Genomic DNA, 23,862 nt, shown 5'->3' on the forward strand with positions numbered 1-23,862 from the left:
AAAATACAAAAATTAGCTGGGTGTAGTGGCACATGCCTCTAATCCCAGCTACTCAGGAGGCTGAGGCAGGAGAACCACTTGAACCCAGGAAGTGGAGATGGCAGTGAGCTGAGATCATGCCACTGCACTCTAGCCTGGGTGACAAAGCGAGACTCCATCTCAAAAAATAAAATAAAATATAGACAATACCAAATGTTGGCAAAGATGTGGAGAAACTAGAACCCTCACACTTTGCTGGTGGAAATAAAATGGTGCAATTATTTTGAAAAAAGTTTGGCAGTTCCTTAAGAAGTTAAATTCACCATACAACCTAGCAATTTCACTCCTGGGAATCTAACCAAGGAAAATGACAATGTATGCCTGCACAAAGAGAAGTACATGAATGTTCAGTAGTAGTAGTAGTATAATAGCCAAAAATTATAAACAACCCAAATGTCCATCAACTGGTAAATAAGTAAACATAAGATGGTATATCCATACAATGGAATACTATTGCTTAATAAAAAGTAATAAACTGGCCAGGTGCAGTGGCTCACACCTGTAATTCCAGCACTTTGTGAGGCTGAGGCGGGCAGATCACAAGGTCAGGAGATCGAGACCATCCTGGCTAACACAGTGAAACCCCATCTCTACTAAAAATATAGAACAAATTAGCCGGGCATGGTGACACACGCCTGTAGTCCCAGCTACTGGGGAGGCTGAGGCAGGAGAATCACTTGAACCCAGAAGGCAGGTTGCAGTGGGCCAAGATCGCGCCACTGCACTCCAGCCTGGGCGACAGAGTGAGACTCGGTCTCAAAAAATTAAAAAATAATAATAATAAACTACTGATATATACAACAACATGGATGACTCTAAAAACCATTAAGTGGAAGATGCCAGAAATAAAGGACTACCTTTTGTATGGCTTCATTTATATGGAATGTCCAGAAAAGGCAAATTTATAGAGACAAAAACAGATTACTAATTACCTACAGCTTGGAGTGAATCAGAGATTAATTTAAAACAAGCATGAGAGAATTTGGGGGGTAATGGAAACATTCTAATATCCAACTGTGGTAATGGTTGCATAATCTAAATTTTCTAAAAATTAGGAACTGTTAGAATGGGTGAAATTTATGGTATTTAAATTATACCTAAATAGAGCTGTTAAAAATAAATTTTGTACAACTCTATTGCAAATAAATTTAAAAGTCTAGACAAAATGAATAACTTCTTAGAAAAATGTAATTTACTAAAATCAATCCCAGTACAGATTAAAAGCTTAAACAGACTGATTTCTATAGAGAGAGACAAAAAACACACATGTACAAGAAAGCATTAGACCTAGATGTTTTCATAGGTTAAGAAATGAATAAGAGGCCGGGCACAGTGGCTCACACTTAGCAAATCCCAGCACTTTGGGAAGCTGAGGCGGGCGGATCACCTGAGGTCAGGAGTTCAAGACCAGCATGGCCAACATGGCAATATCCCGTCTCTACTAAAAAAAAAAAATTAGCCAGGTGTGGTGGCAGGTGCATGTAATCCCAGCTACTCAGGAGGCTGAGCCAGGGAGAACTGCTTGAACCTGGGAGGTGGAGGTTCCAGTGAGCAGAGATCACACCACTGCACTCCAGCCTGGGTAACAGAGAGAGACCCCATCTAAAAAAAAAAAAAAAAAAGGAAGAATGCAAAAAGAGCCAGGTGTGGTGGCTCATGCCTGTAATCCCAGAACTTTGGGAGGCCGAGGCTGGTGGAGCACCTGAGGTCAGGAGTTTGAGACCAGCCTGACCAACATGGTGAAACCCCATCTCTACTAAAAATACAAAATTAGCCAGGCATGGTGGCGTGCACCTGTAATCCCAGCTACTTGGGAGGCTGAGGCAGGAGAATTGCTTGAACCTGGGAGGCAGAGGTTGCAGTGAGCCAAGAATGTGCCATTGTGCTCCAGCCGGGGCAACGAGTGAAACTCCAGCTCAAAAAAAAAAAAAGAATGCAAAAAGAGTAGTAAAATATTAGCAAGCAGAGTAGTACAAAATGACAAAGCTGGACTTACAACTGGAATGCAAACATGATATAATATCAGGAAACCTATTATTATAGTTCATCATATTAATATATTTAAGAAGAAAAAGCAAATAATTGCTGACATAGATACTGAAAAAGCTGCCAACAAAATTCAACAACTATTAGCCAGGTGTGGTGGTATGCACCTGTAATCCCAGCTACTTGGGAGGCTGAAGCATGAGAATCGCTTGAACCCAGGAGGCAGAGGTTGCAGTGAGCCAAGATCTCACCACTGTACTCCTGCCTGCGCGACACAGTGAGACTCCATCTCAAAAAAAAAAAAAAAAAAACAACAACCATTCCTAATAAAAATTCTTAAGAAAGTAAGTATGGATGGATGCTTCCTTAACATCATGAAATTATCTGTGTCCAAAGCCAGCATCTTAGTTCAGAAATATTATAGGCATTTCCACTGAAGTCAGGAAATGTTCACTACTAGTTAACATTGTTCTGAAGGTAGTAGCCAATGTAATTAAACGAGAAATCTATGAGTTGGTAAGAAGAAAAAAACAAGATTATCTCTATTTTCAGATGACATAACTCAAATAATAAAAGAATTCAGCTATATACCAGGATATAAAACTAACATGCAAAAGTGAATAGCATTCATATATACAAAATGACCAATGAAAATATATAATGGAAAAGAAAACCTCATTTACAATAGCAACCAGAAAGATAAAATACATAGAAATAAACAATGGGAAGTGTTCAAAACCTGTATGAAAAAAAAAGTCTGAAAGATATACAAGTAAACTTTAACAAATGGAAGGATGGCCCTTGTTTTTCATGAGGATGTCTCAACATGATCAACCTGTCAGTTTTCACATTTAATGTGATTACAATAAAGTACCGAGCTTTTTAATAAAGCCCCACAATTTTATATTCAAATTGAAAAAGTAAACATGCAAAAATAGCTAAGAAAATAATAAAAAAAAAAAAAGGAGGGGGGATTCTAGCCTTACCAGATACTAAAACTACAAGAAAGTTTTCTTTTCTTTTTTTTTTTTTTGATTCTCCTGCCTCAGCCTCCCGAGTAGCTGGGACTACAGGCATGCGCCACCATGCCCAGTTAATTTTGTATATTTAGTAGAGACAGGGTTTCACCATGTTAGCCAGGCTGATCTCGAACTCCCGACCTCAGGTGATCTGCCCACCTCGGCCTCCCAAAGTGCTGGGATTACAGGCATGAGCCACCGCGCCCAGCCCTAAAACTACAAGAAAGTTTCTATAATTAAAACTATGTGGGCCGGGAGTGGTGGCCCACGCCTATAATCCAGAGGCAGGCAGATCACCTGAGGTCAGGAATTCAAGACCAGCCTGACCAACATCGAGAAACTTTGCTTCTACTAAAAATACAAAATTAGCCAGGCATGGTGGCGCATGCCTGTAATCCCAGCTACTTGGGAGGCTGAGGCAGGAGAATCGCTTGAACCTGGGAGGCAGAGGTTGCAGTGAGCCAAGATTGCACCATTGCACTCCAGCCTGGGCAATGAGGGCGAAACTCCATCTCAAAAAAAAAGAAAAAAAACAACTATGTGGCATGCACTGGTGCATGCACACACCATTTGAAATATAAACAAAGTCTAGAAATACACCCAAGTAGAAAAAGAAATATAGTATATGACAAGATGTTATCTCAATACTAGGACAAAGATGGCATTTTAAAAAATTATATAAAGGGCTGGGCGCGGTGGCTCACGTCTGTAATCCTAGCACTTTGGGAGGCTGAGGTGGGCAGATCACTTGAGGCCAGGAATTCGAGACCAGCCTGGCCACATGATGAAACCCCATCTCTACTAAAAATACAAAAAATTAGCTGGGCATGGTGGCGCACACCTGTAATCCCGGCTATTTGGGAGGCTTAGGCACAAGAATTGCTTGAACCCAGGGGGCAAAGGTTGCAGTGAGCCAAGATCGTGCCACTGCTCTTCAGCCTGGATGACAGAGCGAGACTGTTAAAAAAAAAAAAAAAAATTATATAAAGGATAGCCTTTGGGGGAAAAAAAAAGGTAACGTTTGATCCATTGCTAACACTCTACACATAAATTAACTTCAAATGAATTCAAGACCTAAATGTAAAAAATAATACTACATAAATACCAGAAGAAAGCATAAGAGAATTCTTCTATAATCTGGGTTTAGGAAAAGCTTCCTGACTATGACTAAAGTCCAGATCCAATAAAAGAAAAGATTAACCAATTGGACTGTATTTAAAAGCTTTAAAAAAATTTTTTTAACTTAAAGAAATTTAAAGAAACAAAGTCACAAGACAAATGACAAACTAGGAGAAAATGTTTACAACCTAATTGCTTGAGAAAGATATTCAAGGTAGTTATTTAATGCTTAGGAAGTACCTTAAAGTTGATTTAGTCTTGATCCTCATTTTACAGATAAGGAAACCAGAACGTTGGGGGCATACTTTTGTTTCTTAAATAGTGATTTTAATTTATTTAATGTTGAATGACATTTACTATTTTGCTAGTATCTAATGACACTAGATATACAAACAATTGTATTCATTCATTCAACAAATATTTCCTGAGGCTTGTACTGCTGGTGGTTGAGATACATGAGACAGAAAAGCAGCATCTCCACATTTTTCACTTAAACTAGAGCTTGAGTAGTAATGATCTCACAGGAAAAGAAAGGTCATACATATGGCAAAAGATAGCATACTCTTTTGTGATCAAAACAGCGCTGTCTTGTGTGTTTTTAAATGTTTTAAACATTTAAAAAGTCAAATATACAAACCAAAACCTCCATAGGCAAAACTCTACTAAAAAATTACTTCCAAGTTTTGAGCCTATATATCAAGACAAAAATAATTGTGCCCTATTGCAACAATGGGAGCCAGTTTTTGAGAGTCAGTTTTCTAATACTCCAGTCTGTATACATTGGATTCCATCTCTATGTCATTGGTTTACTCAGTATAGACACACATAGAGACAAAAAAAGTATATGATTTTTATACTTTCTAACATCTTCAACTATTATGAGGGCCATTTTAAAAAATGAAATGTAAATTTCTCCTACATACAAGGGTGGAAAGTGTTGCTGTATAGAGAGCTTAAAGGATGTAATACATCTAAGGACAAAGTAATAGCTCTATTACACTATTATTAAAATTCTATGCTCAGTTTGGGATACTATAAAAGAATATGGGAAAAGTAAAAAAAGGTAAAAACAACCAAAGTAATTAAAAGGAAAATACATTTAAAAAGGAAGATTTAAGTAAATCAGGCTGATTTAACCTTAAGATAAGGAAGCTAAAGGATGAATTAGATTTTAAGTTCAGATACATAATATAAAAATGTTAGAAATGTACAGAAGATTTAAAAATTTTCAAATGGACTTTATCAGTAAAGATTTTAGTTGAATATAGGAAAAAAATAGAGGAGAAAATCTAGAAATGGAAAAGATTCCAGAGGTGGCTGGAGAAATAAGTGAGAAGAAGAATCCTGGTTGTGGGGAAGGGAACAGGTATTGGTGATGCAGAGGCAGAGTCACAGCAAGGAAGGTTTCAGGCTATAGAAATAGAGTTTGGGGAATGGAGAGATGTGTTAAAGGATCTTTAAGGAAATGCTGCTGGATAAGATGAAGGGTAACCTCAGTCCTCTCTCTTCCCCAGACATTTTCAGTAATGATCTGCTTTACCTTACAGTGCTTTTGGTATGGATTCATGTAGTTTGGTTTCATTTTATTTTAATGCTACAGATGCATGAAATTGGGATTAAGATAGGCAGATGAGTGAGAAAGGTCTAGCTCAAAGGCTTAGTTTTTTATTCCATTATATGAAACACCATTTGAGTGAATACCTCAGAGCATAAATGTTTGAGGGCATTTCTAATTACTTCCTCAGTAGAGTTCTTAAAGTAAAATTTCTCAAAGTCTGGGATGTTTACATTCTTCAGAAAATTTGTCCCATCCTTGCTAAATCTATAAAATACACTTTTTTCTCTGTTCTCCTGGCTTCTCTACATAAAATACAGGTTTAATGCATTGCTGGACTTGTTAGAAGTAAACAACAACAAAAATGTAAGCTGAAACCAGAGCTAGGAAAGAGAAGCAGCAAGCGAAGAAGAAAGGCAGGTGTGCTGTGGGCAATGCCTGTGCTGACACGGCCAGACAAGGCCCTTGGCAAACACAAGGAAACTGAGCCGAGCCCACAATTCTACATTAAAATAAAGGCTCTGGAAGAGGGTTAAAGTGGTCACCAGGCTGTGAGTATTCCTTGACTCTGGGAAGAAGCAGTATGAATTTTCTTTTGCAAAAAATTATCTAGGCCTCTAGGAGTCCCACAGATTAAGAGCAAACAAATATTGGCTGGTATTCACAAATCACTAAAGAAACAAGCTACCACAAGAATGCTGGGGTAAACCAACAAATAATAGATTTAGACCCCCCAAGGACTTCAGATATTTGTATTTTTGGATATGGATGTGAGTCAAAAAGTGAGAAAGAACAAGGGACTATAAAAATTAGGCAAATTTATAAAACAACAAATAGAGCTTTTATAAATAAAAAGTATAGTTGTTGGGGAAAGAATCCTCGGTGTATACATTAAACAGTAGATTAGATGCAAGAGGAGACAATTAGTGAGAAACAGATCTGAAGAACTTACCTAGAATGTACTGTAGAGGGAAAGGGGGATGAAAACATGACAGAGAAGTTAAAATATATGAGGAATTAATGAAAAGGTTCACCATAAGCTTATTAGAGTTCTGGAAGCAGAAAATAGAGAAAATGGAGGAGAGAGACTATTTTTAAAGATAATAGTTGAGTCATGCATATTTTATCACACTAAAAAAAATAATGGTTGAGCAGTTTCCAGAACTAGTAAAAGGCACAAATAAAAGAAATACAATTTATACCAGCAAAAATTAAAAAATAAAAATTGCACATTTAGACACACTGTACTGAAAGAGCAGAATACCAAAAACAAAGAGCATATCCTAAAAACGGCCAGATACAGAAATTGAATTAGAGCAAGACTCTGTCTCAAAAAAAGAAAAAAAAAGTATCTAAACTAAAGGAGGTAGTCAAGGAGAAAGGAAAATGAACTCACAATGAAGATCTGAAATATAGAAAGAAATAGTAAGACAGGAAAAATATTGGTAAATCTCAATTTTTTTAATAAAACAAGAATGATGTTCTAATTTGTAGAAAATTAGAAAAATCAGAAATGGAAATAAAATGTATAACTTTCAAATCAGTAAATGGCAGGGGTTGGGGAGGATGAAGAAAACTTTTAAAACAAATGAAAAAAAACCTCAAATAGTTCAAAATGAACCAAAACAGGAGACAAAATAATGGAATTGGAAGGACAAAACAAATGGAAAACAGAAAATACAGGTCCAAATATAGTGACAATAAACAAATGGGCTAAACTCGCCAGTTAAAAGAATGAGAAGTTGACATACTGGGCTTAAAAAAAAAATCCAACTAAACCTTGTTTATGAGATGTATCTCAGTTATAAGGACATGGTGAGGGCTAGGCATGGTGGCTCACACCTGTAGTCCCAGCACTCTGGGAGTCCAAAGCAGGCAGATCACCTGAGGTCAGGAGTTCGAGACCAGCCTGGCCAACATGGCCAAACCGCATCACTACTAAAAAATTAGCTGGGTGTGGTGGTGGGTGCCTGTAATCCCAGCTACTCAGGAGGCCGAAGCAGGAGAATCGCTTGAACCCAGGAGGCAGAGGTCGTAGTGAGCTGAGTTTGCACCACTGCACTCCAGCCTGGGCGACAGAGCAAGACTCGATCTCAAAAAAAAAAAAAAAAAAAAAAGAAGAGGACATGGGAAGATTGAAAGGAAAAGGATGGAAAAGGGTTACTAAGAAAACATTATTTAATAAAAGAAAGCTAGTTATGCTCTACTAATATAAAGAAGACTTTAAGCCAAAAATCACTATTATTATTGAGACAGGTTGTCCCTCTGTCGACCATGCTGGAGTGCAGTGGAGCAATCTTGGCTCACTGCAGCCTCTACCTACCCACACTTAACTGATCGTTCCTCCTCAGTTTCTGGAGTAGCTGGGACCACAGGTGCACGCCACCACACCTGCCTAATTTTTTGTAGAGATGGGGTTTCACCATGTTGCCCAAGCTGGTCTCGAACTCCTGGGCTCAGGCTATCCGCCTGCCTGAGCCTCCCAAAGTGCCGGGATTACAGGCATGCGCCACCACGCCTGGCCCCAAAAAGTATTATTAAAGCCAGAAAGGGTCACTATATAACAATAAAAAATTAATTCACCAAAAAGATATAAAAATTCTAAACTTGTATATACCCCTGTAGAAAGTAAAAAGTTTCTTCTTCAAATTTTCCTTCTCATTAAAAAAATAAATCATAAGTGTTAAAAATAATAGTTTCTTTTAAAGACTAACTTCCTTCAAGCCTCCTTGTTTTGTGCTAATAACTCTTTGTTAAGCCCTAATGTAACTGTTAGACATGCTCACAGGCACGTAGTACATTCTATATCCTTGCACCTCACCCAAGATATTTGTGCTGGACATGCTTACAGGCACATTCCAGCTCGCAGCCTAAGACCCCTCCCCTATTTGGCATAAGCAACTTCCTCTTTTCCTATATTCTCCCTTGCCTTTACCTATTTAGAAAAATTTTAAACCGTTAGCCAATCGGGTTCAGTTTAGATTGTGAGGTCTGGCTCCAGCCAATGGAGACAGGACACAGTAGCAGGGACAAGCTGTGTAAGGGATAAAAATTACTTCCTCCCTTTGTTCAGGTGTGCTCTCACCATTGTTCCATCTGCGATGAGCACCCTTTCTACAAAGAGTAAAAATTGTCTTACTAAGAAAACATTTCTAACACCCCCTACCCCCAGATCCTCAAAATACATCAAGTAAAAGACTACAGGACAAAGTTGAAAATCCAATTTAACAGTGGGAGATTTTAAAACACATTTCCCAACAAGTAAACAAAAATTAGTAAAGATATAGAAGACGTAGAGCAACACAAATAACAAGCTTGATTTAACAGATATAACCGGCTCCTGCATTCAACAGTTTGAGTATACATTCTTCTCAAGCAACATGAAACATTTACAAAACTTGGCTACTTTGTTATTCCATAAAGAAAAAGTTCCAATAATTCAAATAATTAGTGTCATAAGAACACATTCTCTGACCGTGATGCAACTTGGTTAAAATCAATAACAAAAAGATGAATTTTTCTATTTCCATAATTTGGCAATTTCAGAAACACACTTCCAAATCACTCATGGTCATGAGTCATGGAAGATGGAATGAAAATTTTTAAATAACTGAAATTGAATGATAATGAAAATACTATATATCAAAATGTATGGACCTTCATACAATGGATTCATTAATAAAAAGGAAGGAAATCCTGATACAAGCCCCATCATGGATGAACCTCAGAAGCATTAAATGAAGTGAAAGAAGCTAGACATGAGAAGACCACATATTAGATGATTCTACTTACAAATGTCCAGAAAATACAAATTCATACAGACAAAAAGTACAGTAGTGGTTAGCTAGGGGTGGGAACAGGGATTATTGCAAATGGGCATAAGAGAGCTTACTGAGGGGATGAAAATGTTCTAAAATTGATTAATGGAAATGGTAGTGCCACTCAGTAATAAATTAAAAATCACTGGCTTATACACTTGAAATGAGTGAGTTTCATAATACATAAAGTATATCTTGATAAAGCTGTTTTAAAAGAAAACTTGTAAGATATAAGGAAAATTAAAAATTTGAGGGAATATAGCCTTAAAGAAAGAAAGAAAGAAAGATGGCTGGGCATGGTGGCTCACATCTGTAATCCCAGCACTTGAGCAGGCTGAGGCAGGAGATCACTTGAGGCCAGGAGTTCAAGACCAACCTTGGCAACAAAGCAAGACAACAACAACAACAACAACAACAAACCAGAAAGAAAAACATCAAAGTAAAGAGAAGAAAATAATAAATATAGGAACTAAAATTTATAAAACCAAAAATATTCAATAGAGAGGATTAACAAAGCCAAAAGTTGGTTTGCTAAAAGAATAATAATAATAAACCATTGGCAAGATCAAGAAAAAAGGGAGAAGGAACAAATGAATATCTGAAATTTAAAAGGGGAGATAACTACTGACATGGCAAAATTTAAAAGATAAAATAATAGCATGAATAGATGTTGAGACTACGGCAATGTTCGTTATATTTCCTTTGTGACTTAAAAAAAAGTTCTGTATTTGTGGGGTATAGGATCATACGCAAATGTAATTAACCTTTTGAACACATTTTGAAGCTAGGTTAGGTATACGAGTTCATGATTACAACGGTCTCTTACATTGTTTCTTTTATCCGTATGATCTATTTATGTGTGTACTTGAAAATACCTCGGCCAGGCACTGTGGCTCACGCCTGTAATCCCAGCACTTCGGGAGGCTGAGCCAAAAGCTCCAGCCAGCCAGCCAGCCAAGGAAGTGCTTACATCACCCCTCCTCCAATCCCAGGCAGTGCAGCTTACAGCTCCAGGAGAAACTCCTTTCCGCTTGAGGAGGGGAGAAAGGAGAGTAAAGGTGACTTTGTCTTGCAACTTGGATACCAGCTCAGCCACAGTAGGATAGGGGACAAGGTAGAGTCCCAAGGCCCTCATTCCAAGCCCTAGCTCCCAGATCACATTTTTAGACATACCCAGGGCCAGAAGGGAATGCGCTGCCCTAAAGGGAAGGACCCAGTCCTGGAAGGATTTATCAAATCCTTCCGAAGGCGGATTGCTTTGAGCCCAGGAGTTTGAGATCAGCCTGGGCAATATGGCGAAACCCAGTCTCCAAAAAAAATACAAAAAATAGCTGGGTGAGGTAGCACACACCTATAGTCCCAGCTACTCGGGAGGCTGAGGTGGGAGGATCACCTGAACCTGGGAAGTCAAGGCTGCAGTGAGCCATGATTGCACCACTGCACTTCGACGTGGCTGACAGGAGTGAGACTCTGTCTCAAAAAAAAAAAAAGAAGAAAAGGAAAAAAAAAGAAAATATATTTTTTTTTTATTTATTGGTCACCTACTATGTGCTATGGAGTTTCTCAATATTACCTCTATCCCTAATGTCCCTGGTAAGATAGGCATAAATAACTCCTATTTCAGATGAGACAACTGAGAGAGCCATAAATGATATGTTTTAAAAAGCCAGGATCCAAACTCAGATTTTTCTGTTTTCAAAGCCTGTACTCTTCCTTACCACAGTGGTTCAAATATATGTCGACTGTATATATAACATGTATTTATTTTTTAAAGATAACACAAATTTCAGTATGAGGGAAAACTCAAAACTTAATCATGCAACCCTATAAACTGGACTTTTGTGTTTAAAAGCACCTATCTTTGGGGAGAGGAGGCAGGGCAAGCTGGCTTAATAGAACTCTCCAGCCATCATTTCCCCCCTGTACCCCACAGGAACAACAAATTGAACAATTATCCATACAAGAAAGAACCTTCATAACAACCAAACATCGGGTGAGAGATCACAGTACCTGGTTTTAACTACGTATCACTGAAAGAGGCACTGAAGAAGATAGGAAAGACAGTCTTGAATTGCCAACACCACCATTCCGCCATCTCTTGGCAGCGGCCACATGGTGTGGAGAGAGAATCTGTACTTGTGGGAGGGAGAGTGCAGTGATTGTGGGACTTTGCATTAGAACTCAGTGCTGCCTGCCACAGCTGAAAGCAACATGGGGCAGAATTCAGCCAGTACTCACAGAGGGGGCAGTTAGACCAGCCCCAGCCAGAGGGGAACCACCCATCCCACTGGTCAGAATCTGAGTTCCAGCAAGCCCCACCATGGCAAGCTAAAGCACTCTGGGGTTCCAAATAAACTTGAAAGGCAGTCTAGGCCACAAGTACTGCAATTCCTGGGCAAGCCCTGGTGTTGTGCTGGGCTCGGAGCCAGTGGAGTTAGGGTACATGTGACCTAGTGAGATACCAGCCAGCCAGCCAGCCAAGGAAGTGCTTACATCACCCCTCCTCCAATCCCAGGCAGTGCAGCTTACAGCTCCAGGAGAAACTCCTTTCCGCTTGAGGAGAGGAGAAAGGAGAGTAAAGGGGACTTTGTCTTGCAACTTGGATACCAACTCAGCCACAGTAGGATAGGGGACAAGGTAGAGTCCCAAGGCCCTCATTCCAAGCCCTAGCTCCCAGATCACATTTTTAGACATACCCAGGGCCAGAAGGGAATGCACTGCCCTAAAGGGAAGGACCCAGTCCTGGAAGGATTTATCATCTGATGACTAAGAGACCCTGGGCCCTGAATAAACATCAGCAGCACCCAGGCAGTACTCACCATGGGACTTGGGTAAGACCCAGGGCTGTGCCGGCTTCAGGTGTGACCCAGTGCATTCTAAGCTATGGTGCCCACAGGGAGAGACTTCCTCTGCCTGAGGTAAGGAGAGGAAAGAGTAAAGGAACTTTTTATTGCAGCTTGGGCACCAGCTTGGCCACAGTGGGGTAGAGAACCAAGAAGTCACCTGGGGTAGTCAGTTCTAGCCCTTGGCTTCTGGATGGCATTTCTGGACCTGCCCTGGGCTAAAGAGGAGCCCACTACCTTGAAGGGAGAGTCCTAAAAATGGCAGCATTCACCACAAGCTGACTGAAGAGCCTTTGGGCCTTGGGTGAGTATCAGCAATAGCCAGGCAGTACCTGCTGCAGGGAGAGACTCCTTCCGCATGAGGAAAAAAGAGGGAAGAGTGGGAAGGATTTTGTCTTACAGCTTGGGTGCCAGCTCAGCTGGTGTAGAATCGAGAACCAAGTAGATTCCTAAGGTTCCTGACTCTAGGCCCTGGCTCCCAGATGGCATTCTGGGATCTGCTCTAGGCTGGGGAGTAGCTTGCCACCCTGAAGAGAACGACACAAGCCAGGCTGGATTTGTTTCCTGCTGATGGTAGAGCCCTTGGGCCTTGAGTGAATATTGGCAGTAGCCAGGCAGTGGTAACAGGAGGCCCAGGCTGAGACCCAGTATTTTGCGGGCTTTGGAGAAACTCCATGTGTTTGGGGGGAAGTAAGGGAAAAGAACAAGAGTCTCTGCCTGGTAATACAGGGAATTCTCCCAGATCTTACCCAAGACCACCACGGCAGTATCTCTACAATTGTGCAAGAGCCACAGCATTACTGGGCTTGGGGTGCCCCTGCCAATGCAGATACAGCTACAATGACCAAAGATTTAGATGACAACATCTCAATGTTCTTTGAATACTTGGAAAACTTTCCCAAGAAGGACAGGTACAAACAAGCCCAGACTACAAAGACTATAATAAATACGTAACTCTTCAATGCCCAGACATTAACAAACATCCACAAGCATCAAGACCATACAAGAAAGCATGACCTCACCAAACAAACTAAATAGTGTACTAGTGACCAATCCTGAAGTGACAGAGATATGTGACCTTTCAGAGAGAGAATTCAAAATAGCTGTTTTGAGGAAGCTCAGTGAAATTCAAGATAACACAGAGAAGGAATTCAGAATCCTATCAGGTAAACTTAACAAAGAGGTTAAAATAACTTTTAAAAATCAAGCAGAAATTCCAGAGTTGAAAAATTCAATTGATATAGTGAAGAATGCATCAGAGTCAACAGGAGTATTGATCAAGCAGAAGAAAGAATCAGTGAGTTTGAAGACCGGTTATCTGAAAATACAGTCAGAGGAGAGAAAAGAAAAGAGAATAGGCCAGGTGCAGTACCTCACGCCTGTAATCCCAGTACTTCGAGAGGCCAAGCGGGTGGATCACCTGAGGTCAGGAGTTCAAGACTAGCCTGCGCAGCATGGAGAAACCCTGTCTCTACTAAAAATACAAAATTAACCGGGCATGGTAGTGCATGCCTGTAATCCCAGTTATTCGGGAGGCTGAGGCAGGGGAGAATCGTTTGAACCTGGGAGGCGGAGGTTGCCGTGAGCCAAGATGGTGCCACTGCACTCCAGCCTGGGCAACAAGAGTGAAACTCCATCTCAAAAAAAAAAAAAATTAGCTGGGCGTGGTGGCAGACGCCTGAGGCAGGAGAATCATTTGAACCCAGGAGGCAGAGGTTGCAGTGTGCCAAGATTGTGCCATTGCACTCGAGTCTGGGTGACAGATTGAAATTCTGTCTCAAAAAACAAAAATGAAAAAAGAATAAAAAACGATGAAGCATGCCTACAGGATCTAGAAGATAGCCTCAGAAGGGCAAATATAAGAGTTATTGGCCTTAAAGAGGAGGTAGAGAAAGAGATGGGGTAGAAAGTTTATTCAAAGGGGGTAATAACAGAGAATTTCCCAAACCTAGAGAAAGATACCACTATCCAAGTACAGGAAGGTTATAGAATACCAAGCAGATTTAACCCAAAGAAGACTACCTCAAGGCATTTAGTAATCAAACTCCCAAAGGTCAATGATAAAGAAAAGATCCTAAAAGCAGCAAAAGAAAAGAAACAAATCACATACAATGAAGCTCCAAAATGTCTGGCAGTAGACTTTTCAGTGGAAACCTTAGAGGCCAGGAGAAAGTGGGATAACATTTAAACTGCTGAAGGAAAAAAACTTTTACCCAAGAATAGTATATCCAGCGAAAATATCCTCCAAAAATTGTTGTGGGAAGTCAGGGACCCCGAACAGAGGGACCAGCTGAAGCCATGGCAGAAGAAGATTTCATGGACATTTATTAGTTCCCCAAATTAATACTTTTATAATTTCTTATGCCTGTCTTTACTGCAGTCTCTGAACATAAACTGTGAAGATTTCATGGACACTTATCACTTCGCCAGTCAATACCCTTGTGATTTCCTATGCCTGTCTATACTTTAATCTCTTAGTCCCGTCATCTTCGTAAGCTGAGGAGGATGTATGTCGCCTCAGGACCCTGTGATGATTGCATTAACTGCACAAATTGTAGAGCATGTGTGTTTGAACAATATGAAATCTGGATACCTTGAAAAAAGAACAGGATAACAGCAATGTCCAGGGAACAAGAGAGATAACCTTAAACTCTGACTGCTGGTGAGGCAGGCAGAACAGAGCCATATTTCTCTTCTTTCAAAAGCAAATAGGAGAAATATCGCTGGATTCTTTTTCTCAGCAAGGAACATCCCTGAGAAAGAGAATGTGTCCTTGAGGGTGGCCTCTAAAATGGCTGCTTTGGGGGCAGCTGTCTTTTATGGTCATAGCTGTGGGATGAAATAAGCCCTGGTCTCCTGTAGCGCTCCCAGGTTTATTAGGATGAGGAAATTCCCGCTTAATAAATTTTGGTCAGACCGGTTGTCTGCTCTCAAACCCTGTCTCTGATAAGATGTTATCAATGACAATGCCTGCCCGAAACTTCATTAGCAATTTTAACTTCGCCCCTGTCCTGTGGTCCTGTGATCTCACCCTGCCTCCATTTACCTTGTGATATCTTATTACCTTGTGAAGTATGTGATCTCTGTGACCCACACCCTATTTGTACACTCCCTCCCCTTTTGAAAATCACTAATAAAAACTTGCTGGTTTTGCGGCTTGTGGGGCATCACGGAAGCTGCTGACATGTGATGTTTCCCCCAGAAGCCCAGCTTTAAAATTTCTCTCTTTTGTACTCTGTCCCTTTATTTCTCAGACCAGCCGACACTTAGGGAAAATAGAAAAGAACCTACGTGAAATATCGGGGGTGAATTTTGCCTGATAAAAAATGAAGGAGAAACAGACTTGCCCAGACAGAACAAAAGTTGATGGAGGCTGGGCGCGGTGGCTCACACCTGTATTCCCAGCAGTTTGAGAGGCCGAGGTGGGCGGATCGGATCACAAGGTCAGGAGATTGAGACCATTCTGGCTACTACAGTGAAACCCTGTCTCTACTAAAAATACAAAAAAAAATTAGCTGGGCATGGTGGCAGGCACCTGTAGTCCCAGCTACTCAGGAGGCTGAGGCAGGAGAATGGCATGAACCTGGGAGGCAGAGCTTGCAGTGAGCCAAGATCGCGCAACTGCACTCCAGCCTGGGGGACAGAGCAAGACTGTCTCAAAAAAAAAAGGCTGTGATAAACTATTTTGACATTTAAAATGTGACCATTTCAAAGTAATAAATTTACCATCTTACCTTGTTCACTCTCAAAGCTTGCTTCCTCATCAGACAAAACTAGCCTGAAGTAAAAACAAAAAAAAATGTAGGTTTTTTGTTATAATACACTTGTGATTCATATTCCCCAAACAGTTTTATATGGTTAAAAAAATTTTCTACTCAGGAAACATAAAATCATTGTCCACTAGATCCCCTAAAATCTATATCTGGTGAATTTCCTACTTCTTTTATAGATCTATACAGACCTTTCACCCCTTATTCCTTCAATAAACATTTACTGAGTATCTACAAAGCACCAGGCATCATGCTCAGTACTCAATCTTCAAGAACCTTCACCATCAAAACCATAGAGTAAGAAGTTTCATTTTCAAGCCTTGAAAGGTTTTAAGAACACTTGTGAACTCAATCAAGGGAATGAAGAACTCCAGAAAAGATGGAGTACCCTATTTTGAACAACGAAGTGATGTTTGCAAGACACGTTAGCCTAAAATATCCTTAATCAATACTAATTTTGGATATTTATAGCATCTATCTGATATAATAGACAAAAAGTTAAGACAAAGAAATAGGGCCGGGTGCGGTGGCTCACGCCTGTAATCCCAGCACTTTCGGAGGCTGAGACAGGCAGATCACGAGGTCAGGAATTCGAGACCAGCCTGACCAACGTGGTGAAACCCTGTCTCTACCAAAAATACAAAAATTAGCTGGGCGTGGTGGCATGTGCCTGTAATCCCAGCTACCCAGGAGGCTGAGGCAGGAGAATCACTTGAACCTGGGAGGTGGAGGTTGCAGTGAGCCGAGATCATGCCACTGCACTCTAGCCTGGGTGACAGGGCAAGACTCCGTCTCAAACAAAAAAAAAAAAGAAATTGAACACAGACATAGTCACTACACCTGGGGCATGACCTCACAGTTGCTAGTATTGAAAGTTGTTTTTAATAAATCTTTAAAGATACTTAAAAATCTATACAGTATTTACTTGTAAATACTATACAAATAAACCTACAGAGCAAATAAATATTCATGACCTGAAATGAAATTTTCCCTAACAGTATTATGTTTTTTTAAACAACTTGGATGGAAGAGAAGGTGAAGAGCTTGGCCATCTATTAGTTAGTTAACTTGGAAAGTAGCTCTCATAATGCTAAAGATACATGAGAAGATTTTGAATAAAACTCTTATGAAATGTGAGAATGGAAACATTTTACTAAATTAATATAGTTCATATAACATATGATTTTAAATGTCAATATAGGCCAGGCGTGATGGCTCACTCCTGTAATCCCAGCACTTTGGGAGGCTGAAGTGGGCAGATCACTTGAGGTCAGGAGTTCGAGACCAGCCTGGCCAACATAGTGAAACTCCATCTCTACTAAAAAATACAGAAACTAGCTGGGCTTAGTAGTGCATGCCTGTAATCCCAGCTACTCAGGAGGCTGAGGCAGGAGAATCACTTGAACCTGGGAGGGGGAGGTGGCAGTGAGCTGAGATTGTGCCACTGCACTCCAGCCTGGAGAAAAAGAGTGAGACTCTGTCAAAAAAAAAAAAAAAAGTCAATATATAAATTCACAAATTTAATTTATAACCAGACATTTTATCAATGTTTATCTTAAAACATACATTCAAGTTAGCAAAAAAAATTGGTTTGGATTTCCTCATAGAGAAGATGGGAAAATGTCTTATACTACATTTGTGTCTTAGTTCATTTTGTGTTGCTATAAGAGAATACCTGAGACTAAGTAATTTATAAAGAAAAGAGGTTCATTTAGTTCTGCAGGTTGGGAAGTTCAAGATCATGGCCTTGGCTTCTGGCAAGGGCTTTAGTGCTGCATCATAACATGGTAGATGGTCAAAGGGGAAGCGGACATGTGCCAAGAGGCAAACTCCAAGGCGCATTGGGCTTTATAACAAACCACTCTCTCAGGATCACCTTCTACTCAACAGTATATGGTTTATCACTGTTTGGCCCTTATTTCTGAGTTCGTTAATATATTGAATCTGGTTAAAATGAGAATTAAATAGCAGCTTTGAAAGAAAAACAAAGGGACAATAATATAATAAAAGGGAAATGGGGCATGAAGGATGTACACGGCAACAGCCCGTATTTTCAGGTAACCAGTCCCAGTCCTATGTGTGTTATTCTGGAAACAGATTTCTAATAGTTTATTTCACAGCTGCTGGTACCTGTCCCTTTCTTCTCTCTAGCTACCCATTTCAAGAGTCACTAGAGGTACTTGTGGCTCTTAATACAAGGCTCTATCCCAAATGACAGACTCTTAATCACCCCAATCAGTTTGATACTTCTGTCATGTCCTTTGCCTGCTATGTTAAAAAATGGAAAAAATTTGTGTAGGATCTGGATATTAAGAAAAAAATGGAAAAATATATATAAGGTTTCAAAACAAATTGCTAAGATCTGAATTTCTCCTCATCAAAACTCTTGTTGAAATTTGACCCCACCCTCAACGTGGGAGTATTGGGAGGTGGAGACCTAGTAGGAGGTGTTTGGGTCATTGGGGCAGATCTCTCATGAATGGTTTGGTGCCTTTTTCATGGTAATGAGTGAGTTCTCACTCTCATGAGATTGGATTAGTTCTCTCAGGAATGCTTCTGAATGGGTTGTTATACAGCCAGCACGCCCCTTGATTTTGCCTCTTCACACAGGTCTGCTTCCCCTTTGACCTTTTCTGCCATGTTATGAAGCAGCACTAAAGCCCTCACCAGAAACCAGGGCCATGCTCTTGAACTTCCCAGCCAGCAGAACCATGAACTAAACTTTTTTACTTGATAAATTACCCTGTCTCAGGTATCCTGTTATAGCAACACAAAACAGACTATGATACAAATGTTTAGTGTTGACTGGAAAAATGACATAGGAATAAATATTCAGTAAGAGAAGAAACAATTCTTTCCACATATATCATATGATGGTATCCAGGACTTCTATAACATGACACAGATGACTTATGCCTGCTTACTTATTGAGCTGTTCAGTAAGAAAACCGCCTATTTGTTCATCTTTATTGTCTTCACTAAGCTTGCTTGGAGTGTCTTGTAGTTGCTAAAGATAAGAAAGTCAATGTTAAGTATATAGAAAGAATCTGTTTCTTCTTCTCTGCAAAGAAAATGAGAATATAAATTCTAAAGAACCATATGAAATAGGAAGTTCTGAACTAGAGAGTGAAAGATATAGGACATGTATGCTAATGTAATCTGAACTGAGCTACTGAGCTTCATACACTTGTTTCTCCTGGCTGCCTGTGCAAACTGCACATATTGTGATGTGGGGTAGCCACAGATTAGTTTAACAACTTAGTAATAGGCCTAAAGAAGACTTAAACTGTGTTTCTAGTCTGTATCACAATGCTCTAAATACAGCTAAAGATTTTCAATTTTGATTCTGAGCAGAAATTGGATATAAAATTTGCCTAAATACACAGTATGCCATACAGCGAAGCATTTATTATATTAAAAGTAAAAACAAAACAAAAAACAACCTAATTCAAGGGTATCTTTGGTGCTGGAAGATGCCATGTCAGAACATGACTTTAACATCCATCCTAAACCCCAGAAATATGCAAGATATGAGCCTATCACAAATACCACATCCAGCTTGAACAAACCAGCCAGCAACACTTTCAAGCTTTACTGAAAATATGGCAGAATGAATGGTAAGTTAAAAGGTACTGAAACCTGGCATAATGTTGGTTATCATGAACCATATCCATGACATCAGTGTAAAAGTAAAACAAAGTTTTTCTCTAACTTCTAATACTGTCAGGTAGGTAATCTGGTCATTTTTAAGAGCACATGACCACTTTCCATTACTTGTTCCTCTTAAGATTTTCCTTTGCATAGCCTTTTCTTATCTCCTTTGCATTTAAATTTTCTTTTTACTTTCTCCCTCTTTTTCCCTGTCCTACTAGTATCTTGGGCCTGCCAGCAGTATTCCTATGTATTTCAGTGTTGCTGGCAACATTTGCAATTAGGAAAGTGCTGACCCTTGGCTGAAGGAAAATGTTTCTCAATGTTTTGTAAATTTTAAATTAACCTTGGTTAAAAAAAAAAAAAGTTTCAATGTTATCACCCAAATGAAGTGTAATACATCTAAACAAGAGAACATGGAACACAATGTACCTTGAGAGCTACAAAATCATACGGATGAAAGCCAATACAAGCTTCATGAATTTGGGACATCATTCGAGCTGTTTTCTCCCAGAATCCAAGCAGTGTTCTCTGCAAAAAAAGAAAAGGTGACACTACAGTTCTGCTTCCCCCCCATGATTTTTTAAGTGCTATATTTCCTTACTAGTTTAGTAGATGAACAGTTGCCAAAAAATAAGAAGCAGGAACTAAATTCAATTTTCCAAGTTTAGGGAACCATAAAGCACTGCAAATAGTACTTGTGCAAAAGAATCGGCATCTGTGTCTGCACGTGTGGGAGTTAACTGTATAAACAGCACAGGAATGCACACTGGAGCCACCCAGAGAGTGACTGCAGCTAAGAGAATGAAAACTTAGGGATCAGAACATCTGAGATATCAAAAAGAGAAATGTTAAAAGCACAAAAATACCAATCTCTGTTAAAGGAGGAACATATGTGTAATCTTTATGTTGATGGGAATATATAAAACTTTTTAATTGGAGAAAAATTACATTTACCACTAAATCTGGCCTTTCATCTAGAGTTCAAGAAAGATTTGCCAAAAAATGTGTTCTCAAGCTAACTCAAGTAATTGGACATTTTTCTTGCTGCTTCAAGGTTCCTGATTAAAGTGAGGAGGATGAATGGAGAGAATAAAGGAAAACTGAACTCATAGCTATTGTGTTTCAGGCAAGATGCTAAACAGATATCACACACTGTTATTTTCAAGTGCATCCTTTCTCCATTCCTGAATCCCACAGTACTGAACTGAAATAGGCAGACTCCCTAAAAGCAGGAGTGAATGTCCATTTCCTGTAGTTTATTACTCTTTTCTTATGTAAGTACAGTTTATTCAATTTTTTCCATTGAAAAATATATGTAAAAATCAATAGCTGCTACTTATTAATATCTAACTTATTCATTGTGTGTTACTTATATGTGATTTGTGGTACTATAAGCACAAGTGAGACTTCTGAGGTTAAAGTGGTATGGGATGGCAACTTGACAGAATGAAAAGAACATATAACTTAGAAATAGAAAACTTTGGTTTCTAAGCCAACATTGCCGTTCACTTTAATTCTCATAGGTGTCACTTTCCTCATCCATAAAATGACAGAAAAGGTTTTAAACTTTTGAGGGCACAGAATCTTTGCTTCAGATGAAATTGTATGTAGAACTTCAAACCTAGAAGTGGAACAGCTCTGGTTAAACCAGGGCAAATGGGCCTTAAATTTTGCCGCTTCAACATTCCCCTCTTCAACCTCAAATGGTCCCTAAGTCTCTCTCTCTCCTTTGACACCAAAAGAAGAGCTACAGAAGTAAACAGTCTCTAAGGTCTTTTTCAGAACTTTTTGACTCTCTGACTTTCATAACCTCAATAAAGCAATTATAGCAAAGTCAAAGGAATCTAATCATACATAAATTTTTACACCCTTTAGACAACTTTTAAAAAGAAATCTCACCACTCATCTTTACTGCAAGGATATGCTGACCATGGAGGTGGGTACCTGGTAGGTAGTGAGCGAATGAGATAGCATATTGCAGCGACTAGCTCCAAGTAAATCCACTTTCTGACAAACATCCATCTTTAACTTGTCAAAAGAAGCTTTGCTATTTCTCACTTGCATCTGTACCTGCAATAAAAATGCTAATTTTTATTACAGATATATAGTATAAATATAGTATGTTATTACAGACATAAATATAGTATACGGGTTCATAATAAATATTTTCAGAAATAAATTATAATAAAGACTAATTTCTTTTCCCTGTATCATTAATATTTCATGAGTAATGATGAAGATTTTGCTACTGTTAGTAATTGTAGGAGATTCTTTCCAGAAGGTATCTTTATGCTGAGAAAGTATGAGATAATAGATGGAAAGCAAATAGTTTTTTAAAAAGTATTCCAAATAAAAAGAAACTTCTAAAATTATTCATGGATAGCACTTAGCTAAGAGCAGAAGAATAAATGGAAAGGGGACCTCGTTAAAGCACTGAGAAACATTAATAATATTTCTGAATCATGCAGATATTTATAAATTCCAGTAGAGGCCTATTATATTTCTTGAATAAATGGTGAGTCATGCCATCAGGTAGTGTGAATACTCAACCTTTTAATATATTAATTTATTCAACAAATATAAGGCACCTATTATATGCAAGGCATTGTTCTAGGCACTGAGATATTGTGGTGAACAAAACAATGTTCTTCCCCACCATCCTTGGGTAGGGAGGCACAGGAAAAAAAAGAAGTAAATAAATATATAGTTGCAAAGGTAGCAAATAAGTAAACAGAAATGAGTGAAGGATGACATGGAAGTCCTTGGTGAGATCATGCATGATGTTTGAACTGGGACAGAAAGATGATGAGCAGGCTACGCTAAGACCCTGGGGAGAGCATTCCAGAACTAGGGACAAGCAAGGACAAAGGTCCTGAGAGTGGGAGGGGGTGAAGACCTTATCATGTTAGAACAACAAGAAGCAAGGAGGTAGAGCACATTCTTCCTGGAGTGTAGGAAGCAAGTACAACGTGGTTGTGGAGGGACCAGGGATCAGGCCATGCAGGGTTTTTAGGGTCCAGATAGGGACTTGGATTGTATTTGATGTGGTTTGGCTGTTTCCCTGCTCAAATCTCATCTTGAATTCCCACATGTTATGGGAGGGACCCAGTAAGAGATAACTGAATCATAGGGGCAGGTCTTTCCCATGCTGTTCTTGTGATAGTGAATAAGTCTCACGAGATCTGATGGTTTTAAAATGGAGAGTTTCCCTACACAAGCTCTTTTTGCCTGCCACCATCCATGTAAGATATGACTTGTTCCTCCTTGCCTTCTACAATGATTGTGAGGCCTCCCCAGCCACGTGGAACTGTAAGTCTATTAAATCTCTTCATCTTCCCAGTCTTGGGTATGTCTTTATCAGCAGCATGAAAATAGACTAATACATTATTCTTCTTTTAAAAATTGAGGTGAAAGTTGCATAACATACAATTAGCAATTTTAAAGTGTTCAATTAAGTGGCATTTAGTGCATTCGCAATGTTGTTCAATCACTCCCTTGGACTGTATTCTCACTGTCAAAGATTGTAAAAGGGATGGAATACGAGGTAGTTGTGGCCTAAGGCCATGTATTCACCTACTTCATAGGGCTGTTGTGTGTAATCAATGAGGCAAACCACTTAATAGCTGGCCCAGAGTCAGGCTCCATCAGTATTAAATATTATGATTTCTATTATGGGTTCTCTATTTATGAAATGAATGATAAAATGAATTTTGTTATTTATGTATAGTATAATTAGGGGCTATAATTTATAATAAGGAGTTTATTTAGCAAAAACATATGTTCATACATAGTTGCTTAGGAAGTCTGTGGCCAAACTTTGTATTGTGACAGAATAAAAATTTTGATAACCTTCATATTTCCTTATAATTAACAATCATTTTACATGAATTTTTACTTAAATTCCTTTTGTCCCTCTGTAATAAACTATTTTCTTCCTGCAAACGAATCTCAAAAGTCCAAGCAAGCAACATTTAAGAAGTAATTTAGATCTATCATGAGACAGATTAAAAAATTAATAAAAAAGGTAGATGGTGTGAAGATGCCACTCCAGGAGTAAAA

General features: G+C 39.2%; 1 protein-coding gene across 30 annotated transcripts in view; it reads right to left on the reverse strand.

Moving 5' to 3' along the window:
• Positions 1 to 23,862, reverse strand: part of ICA1L (islet cell autoantigen 1 like) — a 94,782-nt gene that overhangs the window by 15,745 nt on the left and 55,175 nt on the right. For all 30 annotated transcript variants that reach the window (XM_054677643.2, XM_063791599.1, XM_009444018.5 and 27 more), the window contains 4 exons: positions 21,748 to 21,873; positions 20,233 to 20,331; positions 19,074 to 19,156; positions 16,114 to 16,157 (listed from right to left, as the gene is read on the reverse strand). In XM_054677643.2, the coding sequence (XP_054533618.1) occupies positions 16,114 to 16,157; positions 19,074 to 19,156; positions 20,233 to 20,331; positions 21,748 to 21,873 (352 nt within the window). The remainder of the gene's footprint in view (positions 1 to 16,113; positions 16,158 to 19,073; positions 19,157 to 20,232; positions 20,332 to 21,747; positions 21,874 to 23,862) is intronic.

The sequence above is a fragment of the Pan troglodytes genome, chromosome 13 (assembly GCF_028858775.2).
Source record: "Pan troglodytes isolate AG18354 chromosome 13, NHGRI_mPanTro3-v2.0_pri, whole genome shotgun sequence".
NCBI lineage: Eukaryota > Metazoa > Chordata > Mammalia > Primates > Hominidae > Pan > Pan troglodytes.